The sequence below is a fragment of the Molothrus aeneus genome, chromosome 2 (genome assembly GCF_037042795.1).
Source record: "Molothrus aeneus isolate 106 chromosome 2, BPBGC_Maene_1.0, whole genome shotgun sequence".
In the NCBI taxonomy this organism is placed as follows: Eukaryota; Metazoa; Chordata; class Aves; order Passeriformes; family Icteridae; genus Molothrus; species Molothrus aeneus.
Window position 1 is genome coordinate 106,289,241 of NC_089647.1, and position 19,464 is coordinate 106,308,704.

A 19,464-nucleotide genomic window follows, 5' to 3' on the forward strand; every position below is an offset into this window, starting at 1 on the left:
ATTCAACAACGGTGTCCTACTGGCTAAAAAGATATCACTGCCAGAAATCTGGAAGAAATTTCTTTCTAAACACTGAAGTAAAATTTCAAGATGCCTATATTCCCAATTACTTGCACTAAAAGTTTATAGATGAGAAATAAAAATGTGGTTTTGGTTTAGTAGTTCTAACTCTTGGTTTTTATTTTTTATTCCTGTAATCATTGACATTTCCAGCTACAAAATACAGTCTGTTACACTTAGGAAAACAGCTGCAAGGCACTTATTCCCACTCTCTGGGGTTTCTATAGGCTGAAGCTGGATATGGTTTTAAAGAAGAAAAATTTATGAAACAGAAAGTTCAGGATATTTCATTTGCTTGCTTTTACTTCCAGAGTTTACTCTCTATGAGGGAAATCTGCAGCTAGTGTGGCAAATCTGAAATCCATGCTCACAGAAGTGCATCTCCTTCTGTATTTCCAGACCAAATGCAGAAACAACTTTAATGAACAGCTTCAGTAGCTTTTTCAAGGATATGCCTAAGCAGAAAGTATCTACATATATTTGGGGAAACACAGCATTTAACTGGTTTGGATAAATAAGAAACTGGCAGCTTCCTCTCATTTGCCACACCACTGCTCAAGGGTCTGTCTGAGAATGAAGTCTGGAATGGAAAACAGAAGTCTGTCACAGATCCTTCCCCTCTGCTTGTCACTTTTGCAATAAACAAGGCTATCAACCCCTTGCAATTTAGGTAAATATTTCTAATGATGCTAGAGTTCAATTACTGCAAAGAGCTAATAATCTAAAAAGATCTTCAAAGCTGATTTAAAAAAAGGTGAGTTACTTAACTGATGATTATAAGATTCAGCAATGCAAGAAACTAGTATTAAATTTAGATTTACAAAGAAATTAGAAAGAATGCTAGGCACAAAACCTTTTAGTTAAATGAAGAATACATTCCGGATTCAGTGAAAATTACTCCCTTTTTATGATGCTACTCTCTTCCACTAAATTTATCTGTGAAGATCAAATGGCAAACTTCTGCAAAATATTACAGTTCAGTAAGTATCTTCACTGCAGTAGGATATGGAAGTCTAAGAAAGAGAAAATGAACTGCTTTAGCATGCTGTATCTCCCAGAAAGCATCTGACAAGCTACCAAAAAATGGAAAAAAGTGGAGTGAATCAGCACAGAAGGAAAACGAACTTGTGCTAGCAAAAAGGTGTATCTGGAAAAGAAAGAGGTTGAACACATAAACATATATGTAGATATTTCAGAACCTTAAGAGTTACTGCAATCCTCTTCTGCGTTAAAGCCCTCCAAGAGCCAAACACCAAATGGCAACCCACCATGAATTGTTTTTAGTTAATCTGAGAGTGATTTTCCTCAGGTATATAAGTATTCACCATTTTAAGGGTTTTCCAGTTCTGCAGGTTTCACTAACTGAAAAATTAATCAATACTGCAAGGGCAGGTACTAGAGAGGCAATCATTGTATGAAAATATGCCCATCTATTAAAATACAAGAATACCTTTCATGAAATAGGTAATCCCCCCATCTTTTGCAATGCACTAGAGTGTATTTACTCGTTAAAGACTCTCCTTTGCAAAATTATGTGAAATGAAGTATTCTAAGAAGATGAAGAGGAAAGAAAGAATGTTCCTGTGCCAAATTAAAACCCAGAGACATAATGCTAGAGAACATTTAGTTACTTCTGATCTGTGCTCGTTACTGAAAATCCAGGATACTGCAAAGTAAACCAGCAGTCCTACTGACCTTACCCTGCTCATCCTCTGCTTTCGCTAAGATCTTTTTCTCTTGCTTTGCTTTTCTTAACCCTCTCTGCCTGCACACAAAATACTTGTTTCTAGAGAAAAACCATTGTGTTTCCAGTATTGATGATGTGCTTTTCCTTGAACCAGACCTATGTGAGCAGGATGCCTTTAGGTACATTTAGGAGATACAGTGCTAAACTCCTTCTCAAACTGCAAAATATTGCTGCAATGTGCTTCCAGACAATTAAGTCCTCTTTAAACTTTGAGGAAAAACGGTAGCCAACCCCACCTCTTCCAGGAAAGGGCTTTGGAGTATGCTAATAATCTGCCTTGGTCTCCTTCAGCAGGAGGTGCCATTTCTTCTCTCCATAATTCTAAATGGTGCGAGATGATATTTGAATATTGTTTCACTAGACATGATGTGTGCACTTGCATTTCAGTTCCTGGGAAGGGGGGAGTAATGATATATAAATAGCATCACTTAACCACCAAACCCAGCACAGAGGAGATGCACTCTCCACATAACGGGAGGACTGACCATGTTTTGTTGTGCATGCATCTTTTACAGATTCTCAGCAAAATCTGTTACTTGGTACAGATTCTTGAGTAGAAGTGACAGACTTTATATGAAACTGTACCATTGAGCAGCAGGCTGGCAAGGCATAAGTGTCGCTCAGGAAGTTAGATGTACACAGCTGTAGAGATTGTAAAATTCAACCTCTGCCCTGAAAAATAAATACCTTGAAAAAATTGGGAAATTCTAGAAAAGTGACATCAAAATGAATATAATAATTTTACCTGTAATATATGGGTTTGAGCCTTTTCTATTCATGAATGACAAGTGAAGAAAAATCTTTTTTCGGAAACAAAAGCACAACAAAACATTTGCTGTTGCCCTGAATACTAATGATGGAAGACTGTTGCTATGGTGATGCTAATTTTAACGCTCTTGCCTGTGGACTTCATATGAACTGCCCGTTTTAACTTTTGCAAATGTCATTTACAAAATGAAAACCCATTAATGACTGGTGAGGGCACAATGTTCCACTTTAATTAGAATAATAAGGAATGCTGATGCACAAAGTACAGGTTTGTGAATTGCTACAAAGCCCACACTGTCAAAATTAATTACCGCTGATGGGGGACTTTGTTCTAATTTTTTTTTTCCAAAGGAAGCTTTAGAATAATACAACTGTAGCTTGACTTGAAGTTGAAAGCAGGCTCTCCTTTTAGTAGCAAGGTGGAATAAAGAGGTTTCTGAGACTGACAGTATAGTAAAAAGCACAGCAGAGCTTAGGACTGTGACTGAGCTATGCTAAAGGAGCACCAATTCCAGCAAAGGGGAAATGCAAGTGCAATGCTGCCAGGAAAAAAAAAAAAGTATTTTTCAGCTAAATACCAGCTCAGAAAAGCAGTAAGGATTTGAAAAATAGAGCTGGTATTTTTGAAGAATTTAAAAACAAAAATAAATTGAGTGGGTGCTGGGATGTGATTCTGGTTAGGGGGGTATTGCTGTGACTTGTTAATTGTGAAGCGCCGAGACAAGTAGGTGATGTTTAAAAAAACCCAGCATGATAGTAATAGTAATCTCTTTTTTAATGCACCAAGCCCTTGCAAATCATGAGCAAACATCTCTCATGAGAAGGGAAAAAAGTTGCAACTACCATTTCTAATTTTGGGGCAATGTCCGAGCATATAAAGTAGGTGCTATGCTGCTAGCAGCATGTCAGTGGTACTGACTGCAATGAGGAAAGCATACCGCAATGAAAAGCCTCACAGCTGCTGAGAGTACATTTTACACACTAATTGTTATTATTAAATATCTCCATTGTAGCACCACTTAGAGAATCTAATTTAGAGTTGAGATCCATTGTCTTGCATCCTGCATTAACAGAAAGGAAACTTGCCTTCCCTTGTGAAGAGCTGAGCTGGTGAAGGACTTGCTTTGTCTTTATGCTGCGTCTCTGGTTCAGTGTGAGACTGCTGGAAGTGCGACTGGTGTGAGGATGAATAGCTGCTAAAATATTTTTCTAAATTCTCATTCATAGTAAAGTGTGGTTTAATGAGTAGCTGAACTTTCTTCTAGCATGACTGGTGTGAAATCCACTCTGAGTCTATTGGTACACTCCAGTGCTGTTTTAAAACAGCCTGGCCAATTTTGCCCTTGAATTGTTGGCTATTGTGCAAGCCTCTGTGCTTAAATACAGCTCTGCACTCAAGATGGCTGGAATTTCATGGTATTGTACTGAAGAGAAATACAGCAAAAAATATAGATTTGACTGAGAACGGTTGTGTCTACCGAGTCTAAGTTTTTCTGCCCATGATTCTTTAACTCAGAACTTGTTTTCCTCTTGCTTTTAGGTTTGTGCAGAGGTAACTGGGTGACCACTGAACAGCTCTGTCATCAAAGACCTTCTTCAGCAAGCACCCACTCTTCATATAGGGCTGTTCAGAGAGGGCTTGATGATGAAAATGCCATTGACTCTAATTTTTGCAGGTAATACCTGCATGCTCTGTGCTGCTGCTGAATGCAGCTGTACCTGGTGGGATGCACAACCATGAGGCAGCCAGCTGCTCTTGAGAGCCAGTGGGCTCAGGGCTAATCCCCACTTCTACAGGACCTTGCCCTGTGATACATTATCTCAGAACAAGAAGGGACAAGGCTCTCCTCTACTCAGTAGGAAAAACCTTAGCAGCTAGCTGGAATTCAGAGAGATCCAAAGCAAACAGTAATTTACAAATATGGAACTGATGTGTGTTAACAAGCTGACACCTGTAAATTAAAGTTTGGTAGCTTCCCAATACACAAAGGCTTAGAATTTATGGAATTAATCTGAAATAGAGTAAATAATCTGAGAGAACTGCCTCACAGAAAATTGTTTCTAAACACCATTACCAAGACAATTAGATTTTTACAGTTCATTCTCCAGATAAGAAAGTGGTATTTCTGACAATGTCAGTGCCTGCCAACACTGATGGACAAAGAATTCAAGGGGTTTATGCTAATGGAGCCTGCTGGCATAGAGACTTCTATGGGATCAAGATCATCTCAACATTCTTCAAGACAGATTGGACACCTGGATAAGAAAGGAATATTTTTGTTCCTTAAAATCCTCTGTTAATCCATATGAATGAGTAGAATGTAAAAAGTATGTGCCTTTTGGGCAGAGGTACAGTGAGGCATCCAGTGGTACATAACTGAGCAATAAAGATGCTCCAATCTGTAATCTGGAATTAGGCGATGGAAAGAGTAACAGTGCCTCCAATGACTTCTAAGGTCTTCTCACATATTTCATATTCCTTGCAATAAAATTTTTTGAGCTGTTACAATTAATTTTATGACTATTGTTAAAACAGTGAACACAGTATCTTTTATTGAGGCAATAATGGCTGAGGCTGAATTAGATCACTGCTAATCAGATTGACTGAGTACCAAGTTAAATTCTCTCAAAAGGAGAGAATCAGAAAAAAATATATTTGCTTGGTGTTGGAAAAGGTGTAAATTATCTTAAGGACAGGCAACGCTAAATATGCAAGTAGGCATAAAGTGCATGGGATAGCCAACAGAGGCAGCAAAACATTGTATAAAATAATAGAAACATCAACAGAGAAACACTGGTGTTTGAGAGAAAACATCTTTTTGAGCTTGGGATTTAATAACCATCTAATGGCAAGTGCTATAAACAGGAAAGAAAACTGTACTTAACAAGTTTAGAAGTGATCAGCATAACTAAATTAAACAAAACTCTGAAAGAAGAGGTGAGAAAGTACAATAAAGAGGGTGGTGGGCTGGAGGCAGCGTTTCCAGTGGGAAGACTGGCTCTGCAAAGGGAGCATGAGAAAGAAGATACAGAAGAAGCAAACAGTAAATTATTACAAGGGAAAGCCTGACAGCAAGCCAAGAGAAGGCAGGAAAGGACAGCAGCAAGAGGGTTTGTTGAAAGTGGTGGAATGACCTAGAAGAAAGTGAACACTGAAAAGATTCTTGGAACTGGACAGCAGGAAATTGTTAGTGACCTTATTAAGAGCTGTTTTAAGGAGAAAATGGAACAGAAGCTAGAAATGACTGGGCAGGAAAAAAAAAAAAACATGGACTGGAGAAAGACACAAATTCCAAGAAGAAGGGTAATGTTCTGCATATTGAACAGTGCCAGAGAAAAGATTTGGTTTTTTTTTTTTTATCAAGGGCCGTCCTAAATACAAACTTCCATGTAAGGAAAGAAGGACCAGATAAGCTTCAAAGATAATACATCATTAGAAATCTAAAGTCCTAAACAAGTAATTTTGATATGCTCCAAATGTCTAAGGGACTGAAGAAGTTAAGCAAATAGACTTGTTCTCTAACATCCAGCTACTTGATGTCCCAGGTGTCATTCTTCTAATTTCTTGTTGTGAAATATACCATCTGTAACTTGCTCTTACTTCAAAGAAACTTGTTGCAAACAAGACTTTTCTCCTTCAAACAAATAGTGCTTTTCAATTCTATTTCCCTCACTTTGACAAGCCCTTTTCCTCTGAATTCCTACTGCTGAGCAGTACTATGGCAGCAGCTTGATGAATATGCTTTCCTTTAATGGGGACAGACCATATGGTTTATCATTGGTTGAGTAGTCCTTCTCTTCTTTTTTCCGACAAATTTCTAAATAGTGTTCACAAAAAAAAACCCCAAAACAACAAGAACAAAAACCCAAAGCCCAAAAACTTCCCAAAAAACCCCCAAAAACCTCCCAAGAACAACTAAAAAAAACAGAAACAAAAACCATAAAGAAATTAAAAAACATATAAATAAGCAAATAAAAACCCCTAGAAAACCAAAATCCAAACATATTGAAACTGAAGATTATTGAGATTTGTACCTGATATAATTTTAGTTTAGGGCTACTTCAAGAAAATTATATAATCTGAATCCAAACAAAATTTGGAGCTGTCTAATGTGGTTTTCAGTTACCTCTGAAAGTACAGAATATGGCTGTCACTTGGAGCCAGCTTTTCCTTTGTGCTTCACAAAGGCAATTAGAAAACACACAGCAATTTTTGAATTATAAGTTCAAGCCCTCTATACTGATTGAAACCATCATTGTGGGGTTTATATTAAAAAAAAACCCCAAAACCTATAGGTTTGGTTGGCGAATATCTCTGAATGCTAGTTCAGCTACAGATTTTGGTTTTATGTTTTAAACTGTAAAATTTCAGAATTATTTTTTAATGAACTTGAATTTGCGCTGTCTTACAGAAGACATTGAACATCAACACTGTGCCATGAAAGCAAACTTTAATATTCATTGACTATGTTTTTATAGTCAAGGATCAGCAAAACACAGCAAAAAAGGAATTGAACATCATGCAGTAGCTAAAAGCTGATTAATATACACAAAAGTATTTCACATTAGAACTTCTCATTTACTAACAAAATCTGCTCAGTAAAATTGGCAACTGCAGTATGACTGGAGCTGGTGATAAAATAGAAGTAGAGGATGCTTTCAAGCACAGAAGTAAATGCAAATTAATGACATGCAACACTGTAATCAAGATGTAAGAAAAACTATCATAAATGTAGTCTTCTTTACTTCAGAACTTCTCTGAGTTTAGCTGTTTAATCATATTCATCAAATGCAGTACATGATTTATACAGTCTAGGGATTATCAGCAAACAGGGTTAAAAAAATCCTCACTGGTGAGAATTTTGCTTTAAACACTTTTCAAATTTTTCCTTAACTATTTGAGCAGAGGGAGTCCCAGGAGTAACAGAATGCATATATGTGCACATAGTGTATTTTGTAACATTAGGATTCCTATCAAATTTGCATTTTGAGACCTTCAAGTGAACTCCTCATTGAGGGAATATTCACCTCTGAGTTTGTTTCATATTGTTATTCTCTCTGTGTTTATATCTGAAACTAAATTACACACTGGTTTCCTTAGGGACATATCCAGTCTTTATGGCTGTATCCTGGTTACTGCAGCTGCTGCATCAAGTCACATTTGCAATTGCTTTCACATTTTTTCTATGTTTTCAAAACAGGTAAGGTCACCTAAGAGCACTGCCATTGATGAAGTCCTAAAGTTAAAAGCAATTAAGTAGACTTCAATTGAAGATGAAACAGTAGATAAAAATCACTGATCTGGGAGGACACATGCAGCTTCTGATTTTCTAATGCAGGTGCAGTTTTTCTGTGTTTCAGCATGCAGCAGGATCTGTTCACTTTTTGTCACATTCTTTACAATGTTAAATTGTGTATCCCTTTGCTAATAGAACCTCCAGGATGGCAAATGGTGGATCGGAAAATAGTGCTTGGAAACAAAAATTATTTTACTATGTCAGTATTTTTAGTATTTCAATATTTTTATTCAATTGAGATTTAATTTCTTTTTATTTATCTTCCTCATATTTCTTTATTGCATATTTTCAGGTCAATACATTTGTATGACCATATACCCTTTAGCAAACATCTCCTTGAGATGTCTACGACCAAGCTCCTGCTTCAAAAGTGTCTCTTAATCATTACCAAAGTATAACACCCATGTCTCAACTAGAAAAGCTTTGGGATATGATTAAAATCTTGTCATGGTGCTCCATGTTGCTTGTATAGGTGAGGGGTTTGTATGAAGTTATCTATGCCCATGCCAAACTAACTTTCTAGCTAGTCTTTACATTTTAATTCCATGCCTGTAACATTTCTTTCTAGCAATTTTTCTTAGTATGCTTCACACAGGGTGTCATAACCCTCAAGCATGAAAAGTTTTACAACATTTTCTCCAACAATGCAGCTTCTAAGAAAAAAATGGGGTTGAATTTGTTGAAAAACGACGTACAGAAAAATGTATCTTTGCCCCTCTACTCTTGTATTAGCTCTGCAGTAGTGAACAGAAAAAATATTTTGATAAAGAAAACTAGGAGACAAGTACATAATAAAATTCAAAAGGCAATCTGGGTTATTTACTAGCCAGATATCTAATACTTAAACATTGAAATAATAGAAACTTTTCTAGCAGACATCTAGATAAATATAAAATACCTGAATGACACTGTATTATCATGATTTTAAATATTTAGATTTCTTAAAGAACCTTTACCTACTGCGTAAAAAATTTAACATTAAACCCCAGAACTCAATTGACCATTAAATTTCATTAACGTAAGTTCTCATTATAAAGAGTGAAGTACCTAAGTGAAAAACTCATACAAACAACTTTGCACTTTGTATTTACAGCAACCTTAATTCTTAGTAATTTAATACTGTATTGAGTTTGTGCTTCGCTCAAGCTCCCAGACTAACACCTACATATGGCACTTATGCTGACAAATTTTGGTCCTGCTGAAAAGGAGGAGGGAGGACCGTGACACACAGAGTGGGTAGGTGATAAGGAGCAAAGTTTGACCTCTACTCACTATTCTATTCTGTAGGCTGTAGACAGCACTCAGTGACCCTGCTAGGCTTGTTATATAACGGGTGCTGCTTGTGTTGTGCCATAATTTCATTTTCTGAGCTCAACTGCCATGGAAAATGCAATGCCATGAATGCTTGTGTTACAAAAATTACTTGTAAGAAAAGCAATTCATTCAGAGATGAGATGCATTTTTTTATGGTTTGTTTTTCTTAAATTATCTAGCCAGAGATTTCATAATATAAAAGTTTATCTGATGAATATTTGAAATTCAAAACAAATAAGTAGCATACAGGAGGCTGCCAAACCTAAAGATCCTATTTGAAACTATAATTTATCTTATAAAATCCAACTCTTGAAACAGATAATGAGAAATAAGCAAAATGAATATAGATGATTTGGTAATTCTTAACCTATTCATTAGAATATTTCCTTAGGTCTAACTGCAACCTTACTGATGTTTATACAGTTCTCAATTAAATCATTTTATGTGTCCCTTAGAATCTGTAGGTCTTAAGTGTAGTATATACACAAACTAGTTCTCAAGATTTAAGGTCTGAAGATAAGGATATTACAGGACTGATGTGCAACCCAGAACTGATTTCAGCTATTACTTGACAAGAAGAAAAGATAATCATCGAAAGGCATTCCATTAGGAGAAAAATGGGCCCAATAATCCATAATCACGATCCAGTAAGTAAAGACTAAAATAATCTCTCATGGTTGGAAGTGTTTGTAAGGACAGGTGGAGAATATTCTGAAAAATACAAACTTAGTGCAGTCAGCAGGAGAGCTGGCATCGTAGAAGGTCAGAGAAAGAACAGATTCAAGAGCAGTTCAGCAGGATCCATGAATTAATTTTGTAAAAGAATCCAGGAAAACACCTGGCCTTGCCCTGACAGACAGGCCACTTAGGGAAAGAGAAAAAGCCCAGCTGGCATGGCTGATTATTGCACTCTCAGTGTGCTCTGGGTTGTTGCATGGTGCCAACATGAGAACGTTCCTCAGTCAACCACAGCTGTGCATCCACAGCAAACAGAGCTGGAAATGTAAATTATACCTGGCCATGCCCACTGCTTCCTCACTGGTGTTGAGACCTTTCCTAAAGCACAATTAGGAATTACACTCCTGCCATATTTTAGACTCATGAGATCACAAAGAAGACAAAAAAAGGTGAGGCAGGATCAATTTAATGCTGACTCCCTTATTATATGGATGGAGTTGTTCTTATGTGAAATGGAGAAATCGTCTTATTTTGGAGCTGGCTGCATTAGAAGGGACACTGGACCAAGAGCAATGCAGACAATGGATGTGACAAGTGCTGCTTTGGAGAAGCTGTCAGTCTTTGGAAGGAAAAAAGGAAGTATGAGACTTCTTGATATAACACAAATATGTAAGGAATCTGAGATATTGTTCCCCATTTCCTTGAATATTACATTGGACAGTTGTCAGAAGTCGTCTCCTCTTTGTCTGTCATCTAAATTAAGTATGTAATTGATCTTTAAAAAAAAAAGGAAAATTCTGACAGGCAAATCTTTCTATTTTTTTCCTTTATGTGTCTAATCTTTTCAAGTTCAAAGCATTCCACTGGAAATCAAACACAATTCCTATTTTAGAATCCTGCTTATTAAGCACACTGTTTAAAAGATGGGCTTTGAGTAGATAGCAATACATTTTAGCTATCGGAGCAGCTGTAAAATCTACTTTTTAATGGAAGATTTGGCATATACTCTATAAAATAGGACCATATTGTATAGATGTCACTCAACTTTGTAAAGCTTATATTGGCTATGTAATTTTTCATTCATTTAATTCAGTTGTTAAGTGTAGCCAGGCCACATTTAACAACTGGAGTAAAATGAAGCTAATAGAAATGAAGTAAATTTCAAGCAAAAATCACATTCAGCTTACAATAAATGTAACAACTTCAGCTACAATAAAAGTAAAATATCTAAGGTTATGTAATTATATTCTGCTACACTATAAATACATGAACTCCTTGTACAGTAACAAAAGTTTACTTTTTCACACTATTGCCTATAAAAACTGTTCATATATTAATCTGCTAGTCCCAGAGCTGGAAAGCAATGACTAGCTGGATTTAATAGATTTTAAATGTTGATATGTTCCCTTTAATTAGGAAAATAAGAAAGTCAGATTCCATCCAAAATTCTTACCCAGCTCATTACCTGAATAACACATTTTAAGATTTAACCTGCACAAAAATTATCCTTGCATTGTTTAACCCCTCTGTAATGCTTAACACTACATGCTCTTCATGAGCATTTGCAGTGAATGGATTTGAAAACAAAGCTAAAGAGCTTTACTCTCCACTTAACCATGAGCAAGGTCCCATCAAGAGGACCAGGTGTTGTGCAGGCACCCAAGGAAGCTGCTCTCCACCCTCCACAACAGGCACTGTGTTTGTACATGGAAAGCACATGGTTTCCCTCCCTCACTGCCCCAAACCAGAGGCTACAGCCCTGCCCTCAGCTCCCACACCAGCTAGGATGCACTAAAATTGCTGCTCAGTACTTATAATTCATTTACAAACAAATGAAGTCCCCTTCAGTTGCTTCTCTTGCGAGGGCAGTAACTCCCTGCTGACAGATGGTAATGAGGAGCAGACCCACGGTATCTTCTTTGAGTGCTCTCGCTCAGTCAGCAGGAACACATCTGTTTATAACCTCTGCTTTCATTATAAAGGTAGTTAAAGGCTCAAGATTTCTCATTTATTTACACTCTGAGTTTAAATTTTAGTGACAAGTTTTGGAACCAAGGCTTCACAACCCTACAAATCATAAAGAAAATCTCTGCGCTTGGACAAACCTCTAAGAAATATCATTTAGGTTTTTTATGCCAGACAGCATGAGAATTTACATCACATAAAGGCAAACTGAAAAGTATTGTACTTTTTGTTTCCTTCACAGTAGTTTCAATTTTGCTATGTAGAGTTCAGAATTGAAAGACAGGAAAAAAACAATACTATGCTTTTGAGATGTGAAAATAATTTTTTATTTTTTTAATTTGGTAGATAGGTTAACTGTTAACCATACACATGGTTTTCAAAGCTTGCTCACAGCTTCACTCACTGCATATACATAATCATACATTATTTATTTATGGTTCTCCATGTCTCTCTCTGCTCTGTCTGACAGATATTTCCTACTTCTTTTTGTGCCTTGTACTTATCTGCATTCTGCAGAAGAAACAATTAACCCAAGTGATTTTCTCAGAACAGCATTTCTTCACTTTTTATCTTAGCAGAATTTAATTCAGATACATTCATTTATCCTGTCTCTAAGTTGAACAAAAGTAAAAGAATCATGGCTTTAATCTGTTTGCTTTTACAATGAAAACTCAGGGGTCTTAGCTTTTTTTTTTTTCTGTGTTGAAATTCTGCATGGTTAAACAACAATTGAAAGGGAGATTAAAAAATAAGACAACAAAGAAGTATGTTTATAGAAACTGGCCTGCTAGATCTCCAGTGTGACATAGGAAAAGAATGAAGGATCTAAAACTAGCAAAAAAATGTATGTCACGAGCTGATGCATTAAATGCAAATCAAATATTCTCATAGGAAACTACAATGTGGAAGAGAGTGAGCAAGTGGAGGTGCCTTGTCCTTGGAGTAAGCTCACTGCATATCTAATTTATAGAGAGAGACTCACATGGATCTTCTCAAGGAGTCAAAGCTCCTGAGAATCCAGCTTTGTCCTCAGCAGGACAAAGTTCAGTGAACTGCTATAATCTCTGTAAGAAAATAAGCTTGGCTGGGAAATAACTTGGAAGGTTTCCTTTGTGGGAAGCACTGAGATGAAAGACTACTGTATTTTTGCAGAAGCATTTTAAATCCTTCAAAAGAATGGGCACAGCAAGAGGGTAAGAAGACAGACACTATTAACTGGCAAGCTAGATACACGGAGGAAGAATAATGTCAAAGATTAGTACAAATATAGAAGTCACACCTACTAGATTTCAACATATTCACGATGGCAGGACTACTGAATATATTTTTAGAGAAAGGATGTTGCAGACTTCAATCCCACTCCTCCTCTTTAATCTGAGGCAACAGAGATCTCCTAACACTGAGCAATGGGCAAGTGTGCAGAGCAGAGGATGAGAGACACACAAGAGAGATCCAGACATGGTTCAGAGCAGAGCTGCTTAATGTCCCCTTGTGCCCTGGGAGGACAGACACTGCAGAGGGATTGGGTCCTGCAGCATGACCAAATACTTCCTCTGGTGCTGCAAAATGGAAAGTAGACACTTGATTTGTTACCTGTCACTACCTTAGAGCAGCTGCTCTATCTGTTTGATTGGAGGATAAGAATATGCAAGTGCATGCATGCACACGTGAGATCCCTTTCATCAGGGGTGAGCTCTGCTAAAATGTGATCTAACCTGAATTACAATGTAAAAATCCGCAGCCTCCCTACCTTTATTATCTGCCTTTTTTAGAATTTGAGACTTTTTTTTTAATCTTTAGACACATATTCAGTAGTCTTTTAGGTGTGCATTTCTTCCGTTTGCTTTTCAGATTTCTAATGTAGAGTAATTGCCTGTTTTGTCTTCTAAAAACTTAAATTTAGAAATTTTAATGAATACCTAAAACATTAATAAAGAGTACAGACATGCCTGTGCCTGCTTCCTTTCCATTTTCTAGGTTGCACTGCAGTAAAAGCAGGATCAAGGTCTTCAAAGAACAGGACTGATTAAACTGAAAACTATATTTTTATAGTTCTCTCCTGCTGTAATCTAATGAAACCTTTACATTTTTGTACCAGACACAAGGAATATATCAAGGAGAAAAAAGATCAAAACAAAAAGGGTTGGATAGAACGTGTTTTCAAGCAATTTTACGTGTTTTACCTCAGAGGCAAAGCAGAGGGTTTTTTAACTCAGTAGCACCTCATGGTCTGAATGAGTGCTCAGTGCCCTGGCAGCTATGTCCACTTGGGATACTTCTGCTGTCCTGGAACACAAAACCTAGATTTCCTCAGTTTGCTGGATAAGAGAAAGCTGGGGCTGAAGTTCTGGTCTAGCTTGTCATCTCCATAAGGAGGGAATCACATGAAGGGGTGGAGGGAAATGCAGCAGCTGATGCAAGGCCATTGAAAGGCAGCTTCCATGAGGCTGACAATAGGCCAAGAAAACACCCAATGCCAGGGTGTTTCAGGCTTCAGGAACAGCTGAAGCAGGTTGTACACTGCTGATAATTATATTGTCCGTGGCAATGTTGCCTGGACAAATACAATTTGAAACAAACAAACAAAAAAAAACGAAAACCAACTGGTGTGAATAAGCTCAAGAGGGAATTATTGAAGCTTTAGAAGCAACTAGTTGCTACAGATTAATCAGCTGTATACAAGTGTAATTTTAACCAGGAAAATCACTGGTCTTGAAGATACCTAACCATAAATAAACATTGGTGCTGAAGACTTAGCATGGAGTATTGCCTCATTTACAGATTATTGAGTGAAATATCATCACAAATGGGAAAGTGATGAGATAAAACATTTAAGCATCAAGGGAAAAACAGATAAAATGAAAACCAGTAAAATGTGTAGCAAATCTGGTTGATGAAGAGGGCTAACACTAATATTCTAATATTGATGACAGAAAGAAAATTATGTAAACATGAAAAGAATGCTGCCTGTATTTTCTTAGCCTTCATGAATTTCTTTTAGAGAATTAGCAACTAATAGAAAAGTAATGCCTCAAAGACTAAAAAAAAGAGTATGTTTATTTTAAAAGCCAAAAAGGTACAGAAAATAATTTTGTTGTTTGTAAATATGAAATATGAGTGATGAGAATGAATGGAAGAGAAATGACTGAGGGTATCTGGAGGAGGCAATAGATCTATCAGCTCAGTAAGATGCATTAAAACTTGACCACTTTGTTTTCCATCTCAAGGACAGCAAGTTTTTCTATAAGAGATGTGGCTAAATTAAAACTTTAATTAAACTAGTAGTGTATGACAGATGTACTTGACCCCTTAGCCAAACTATCAGTAATTTGGTACAGGCTCCAAAGCAAGTAAAGACCTGAGCTGTATCCAGGCCAAGAACTCCTCTAGAAACTCCCAAAGGGGCAGAGTGACCCAGAGAGCATGGAAGCACATGAGCTTGGAACAGGGATTGTGTGAGTCATGCATGCACAGCAGGTGGCTTTTCCAAGGGTCTTTTATCAAAGAACAAAGAGGGCTGTGGGTACAAGGAGGCACACACATACCCTTCCTCCTGTATTAAAGTTGACTACAAGCCAACCACTTCTGACAGCCTCAGGGAGGCACCTCAGGGAGCTCTCCCTGCTGGGCAGCATGGCTGCAGGGCAGTGACCTCCCCTTGCCCTGGGACAACTCTCAAGGTCATTCCTTGAGGCAGAGACTCTTCTACAAACAACCAATCTTTGGATGACTCCAATTCAAATTCTCTGAACTGCAACTGGACTGCACAGCAATGACTCTCCCCTGGAAATGGGACTCCTCTCAAGGACTGAGATTCCTTACCTGAGACTAAGAAATCCTTCCTTACCCAAGGCAGAGAGACCCCTTATTTATTGATCCTTGGTAACTGGCTGCTAGCATGCTGAATAAGTATTAATGAAATCCATGCAGTTAATTCCTTTAGACATATGACATTGTCCAAGTCTGAGACGAAGTCTGGACCTAGCCACAGCTAAGCTCCATCAGGAATTTAGAGAGCAAGGGGATCTGCTCTGAAACTCATGACCCATTGGGAGGGTCTACTTTACCCATGGGCTCTTTGGTCAATGTATAAATAATTTGAAATAGATTTGAACTTGATTTTCCTTTGTATAGTGTAGTAACTAATAGAGTGAACCTTGCTGTTGAACTTTACTAAGATGCACTTTTATAAATTCATATTAAACCCACGCTTGTTAATACCCCTGACAGTGATTCTTCAGGCAATCTGAATCACTCATTTGTGACAAACTACAGCAGTTGGCAGGATCCTAAATCAGGATCCACAGCATAATGCTACAACTGTTTATGGCTATTAAAATGGTTTTAAAAGTGAACATAATAATTCCTTTGAATCTGTAAATGGCCTAGAACAGAAGACTAAAAAGTAGGAAGGACTAAGCAAGACCAGCATCGAACATTTTAGCCAGTTACCTCTGGCTGCTGGGTGTGAGTAGCACAGGCAGAGGTGCCAAGCACAGCATGAAGTGCATTCTGTGCCTACTTCAAGAATTGCCAATCTCCCCTCCCCATAATGGCAAGTCATGCCATGTAAAAGAGAAAAGGAGGATCTTCACCTTCATGTTAGTGCCATAAACTGAGTCTTACATGCCAGAGCTTTGACTTTCTTTCCAGCCCTCCTCTGGAAGACTGCCCCTCCCTTCTAGATAGAGCTTTCCAGTTTCTTTGTGACTGTTCCATAATTCATGGCCAAATGCAAACATCAGAAAACTTACAAGATTAATGCAACAGTAAATCAGCTTAGCCAGGTATAACTGAACCTCTGAACTGCACCACAGAGTTTCCTTCATGCATAACTCAAATACTTGTTCTAAGGCTGCTGTGGAAGATCACCCTGTTGTGAAAGTTGCAACTGAAGTGCACTGCAGGAGCCTTCTGTAACCAAATGGCTTCAGGGACACTGGTTGAGCCTGCAAAGCGTTTAGGGAGTATAAAGAGGAGCCTTGGAAATAGGTGTATTAAACAACACCCATGTCTGTTACTTGCACTACAGTGTTTATAGCTGGTATTGCATCACCTGTTTCCTTCAGAGGTAGGGTAAGTAGTTCAAAGCACATGGTACAGGTAAAGAACTCAAAAGAGAAGAAAAAATACATTAAACCATCTTTTTTTTTTTTTTTTGTTGTCGTGTGGTGGCTCTGTTTAGGGCATGCGAAGCAGGTAGGTATGTCCAAATTGTGATTTTTTAAAAAATGTTCTTCTAATTTGTTGTGCAGCCACATCTTTTAAAGTAAACTAGCTTAATTTGGAAGCTAAACTCAAAAAGATTAGGCTTTAGGGACTAGTTGCCCCTTGTAATTCCTCAGCTATGGACTTTACCAAGTAGTGTCCCTAAAGAAATTCATAGTACTGAGTATGTGCATTTAAAACCATTGCAAAATATTAAAATTATTAAGTAATTACATTATTATGAACCATTTAAAAAATATAGGGATAAAAAGCCCCTAGTGAATCACATTTACAACTGCAATTCAGAATGTCAGGGGTTTGTTTGGTTTTGCAAAACCTGCCATACACAGACACAGAGGGCAACGGCACAATTTAAATTATAATCCAGGTACCTCAAAGCTTTACTTCATTTGCAGGTGATTTATAGCAGCATAAACCCAAACAACTTACAAATCAGGGCATCCTACTGTGTTTTTAGATAACTAGCACACTTCTGTGAGATGTATTGCAGGTTTTGTTCCTTTTTGTCCTTCCCATTTAGACACTATAGGAGCAGTTCACAATCATTTAAGAAAATTACTGACTCTCCTCTTAAATAAGAAATGAAAATAGCTGGAATGAATTACTGTTTATACTCACTTGATATAATACGGCACTTTGTTTGGTGAGATTGCCCTCTCCCAGGGGCCTTGGACAGAAGCTGTTAACAACAAACAAATAAATAAATAAATAGCTGCACACATACATTCATACATACAAACATACCTAGAAGAGAAACGTGGAGGTCAAACAGGAAAGACAACGTTAATCTCTAGAATTACAATTTTTCTCTCGGCCACGTTGATTCAGGTCTGTTTGCTCAGTTGCCCGTGAAGGCAGGAAGGATTAACCTGCTGTTCTGAAACCTCTGTCCTAATCTGAGAGAAATTGAACTCATTCAGCTGCAAAGATAAATACAAAAACTCCTTGAAAGCTAAGCTCACAGAAGAGATAAGAAGCAGAGCAAGCAACGTATCATTCTGGTGTGTTCTCTTGTAGGAATCCTCCTGCTAAGGTGTTTGACCGGGTTTGCGTCTATTTCCTTCTTTGTGTGGTCAGCACGTCTGGTCTACTTCTAAGAACAGAATTATACACTTGTTTACATTTTATGTTGAGTGAAATTACACTGAGAGACCATCATATTTTGTTTGTTTTTATTCCCTTGCTGACTTGCTCTAAATGGTGGACATTTTGATTCTTATTTCTCCACGTTACTAATTGTGTCATACTGTCTTCCAATAACAGCAAATAATGGAGAAAATGACAGTGTGATCACAACAAATGGAGAGGAAACAACTTTGCTCACTTTTGGATTTCATGGTGTTATATGTCAACATCAGCTTCCAGAACAATAAAAATATTTTGTAAAAGAGGTTTCTATAAAACTCATTTGACAAGGGAATTATGTATTTTTTTTAATTAGAGGCAGAGATAATTTATATTTTAGGCCATAATCAGGGAGATAATTTTTTTATTAGGAATTTTTTATATGTCAAACAAATTAGAACCAAGATTTTTCTTTCTTTAATATAATGATTAAAACAGAAAACATATGAAAAGTAGTCTAATGGAGAAAAAAACCCAGCCTGTTGGCTTCACCCAGTATAACCTTTCTTTTTAGTGACCCCTGCTGTTCACAAAGGAAAGCAACTGTTACCAGGACAACTAGGAATTAACTTCTTGACCCTTTGGCTCTCCTTTCTTTCCCTCTCTTACTCAAAATAGATACTTTAAAAATGCCACTCCCAACCTACTTTATCAAAATCAAAAAATCACATACAAATAATAATTAAAAATATACCTATTTCATCTATTTTTTACCAGATTCACAGAATTCAGTCTGTAGAATGAAGTATAGTTTCTCTCTCTTGCCCACATATTGGAGTATGGACAAGAGTTTGAGGAAGGAGATGAAATGTGCTTCTAAAATGGCTGTAGAGGGAAATCTCACTAGTTTTGCACATGAATTGTGAAGAAGGGTTGGAGGGAGACTAGGGATTCCACCGAGGGGACACAAATCAGCCATGAGAGGAACTGGGGCCATTATAGACAGTCTGAGGAGAAGAAGGAAGAGCAGGTGGGAACCAGGATACAAGGCTGGGGAGAGAGTGAATGAATTTCATATAAATTTTGGACAATGCTAAGAAGCTAGGGAAAGGAAGGAATATGTTTGGATGAAAGAGAATCATAAAATGCTTAGGGTGGGAAGGGACCTTAAAGATCATTCAATTTGCCCATCAAGGGCAGGGAACCTCCTGTTAGATCAGGTTAATCAGAGCCCCATCCACAATGGGGAATCCACGACTTCTCTGGACAACCTTCCATTGCCTCACCTCTCTTGCACTAAAGAATTCCTTCCTAACACCCAAACTCAACCTATCCTCCTTC

At 37.5% G+C, this 19,464-nt stretch overlaps 1 protein-coding gene across 1 annotated transcript in view; it reads right to left on the reverse strand.

The window, feature by feature from the left end:
* Positions 1 to 19,464, reverse strand: part of DMD (dystrophin) — a 1,043,102-nt gene that overhangs the window by 101,260 nt on the left and 922,378 nt on the right. Inside the window, exon 61 of the mRNA XM_066545460.1 lies at positions 17,677 to 17,737. Within this exon, the coding sequence (XP_066401557.1) occupies positions 17,677 to 17,737 (61 nt within the window). The remainder of the gene's footprint in view (positions 1 to 17,676; positions 17,738 to 19,464) is intronic.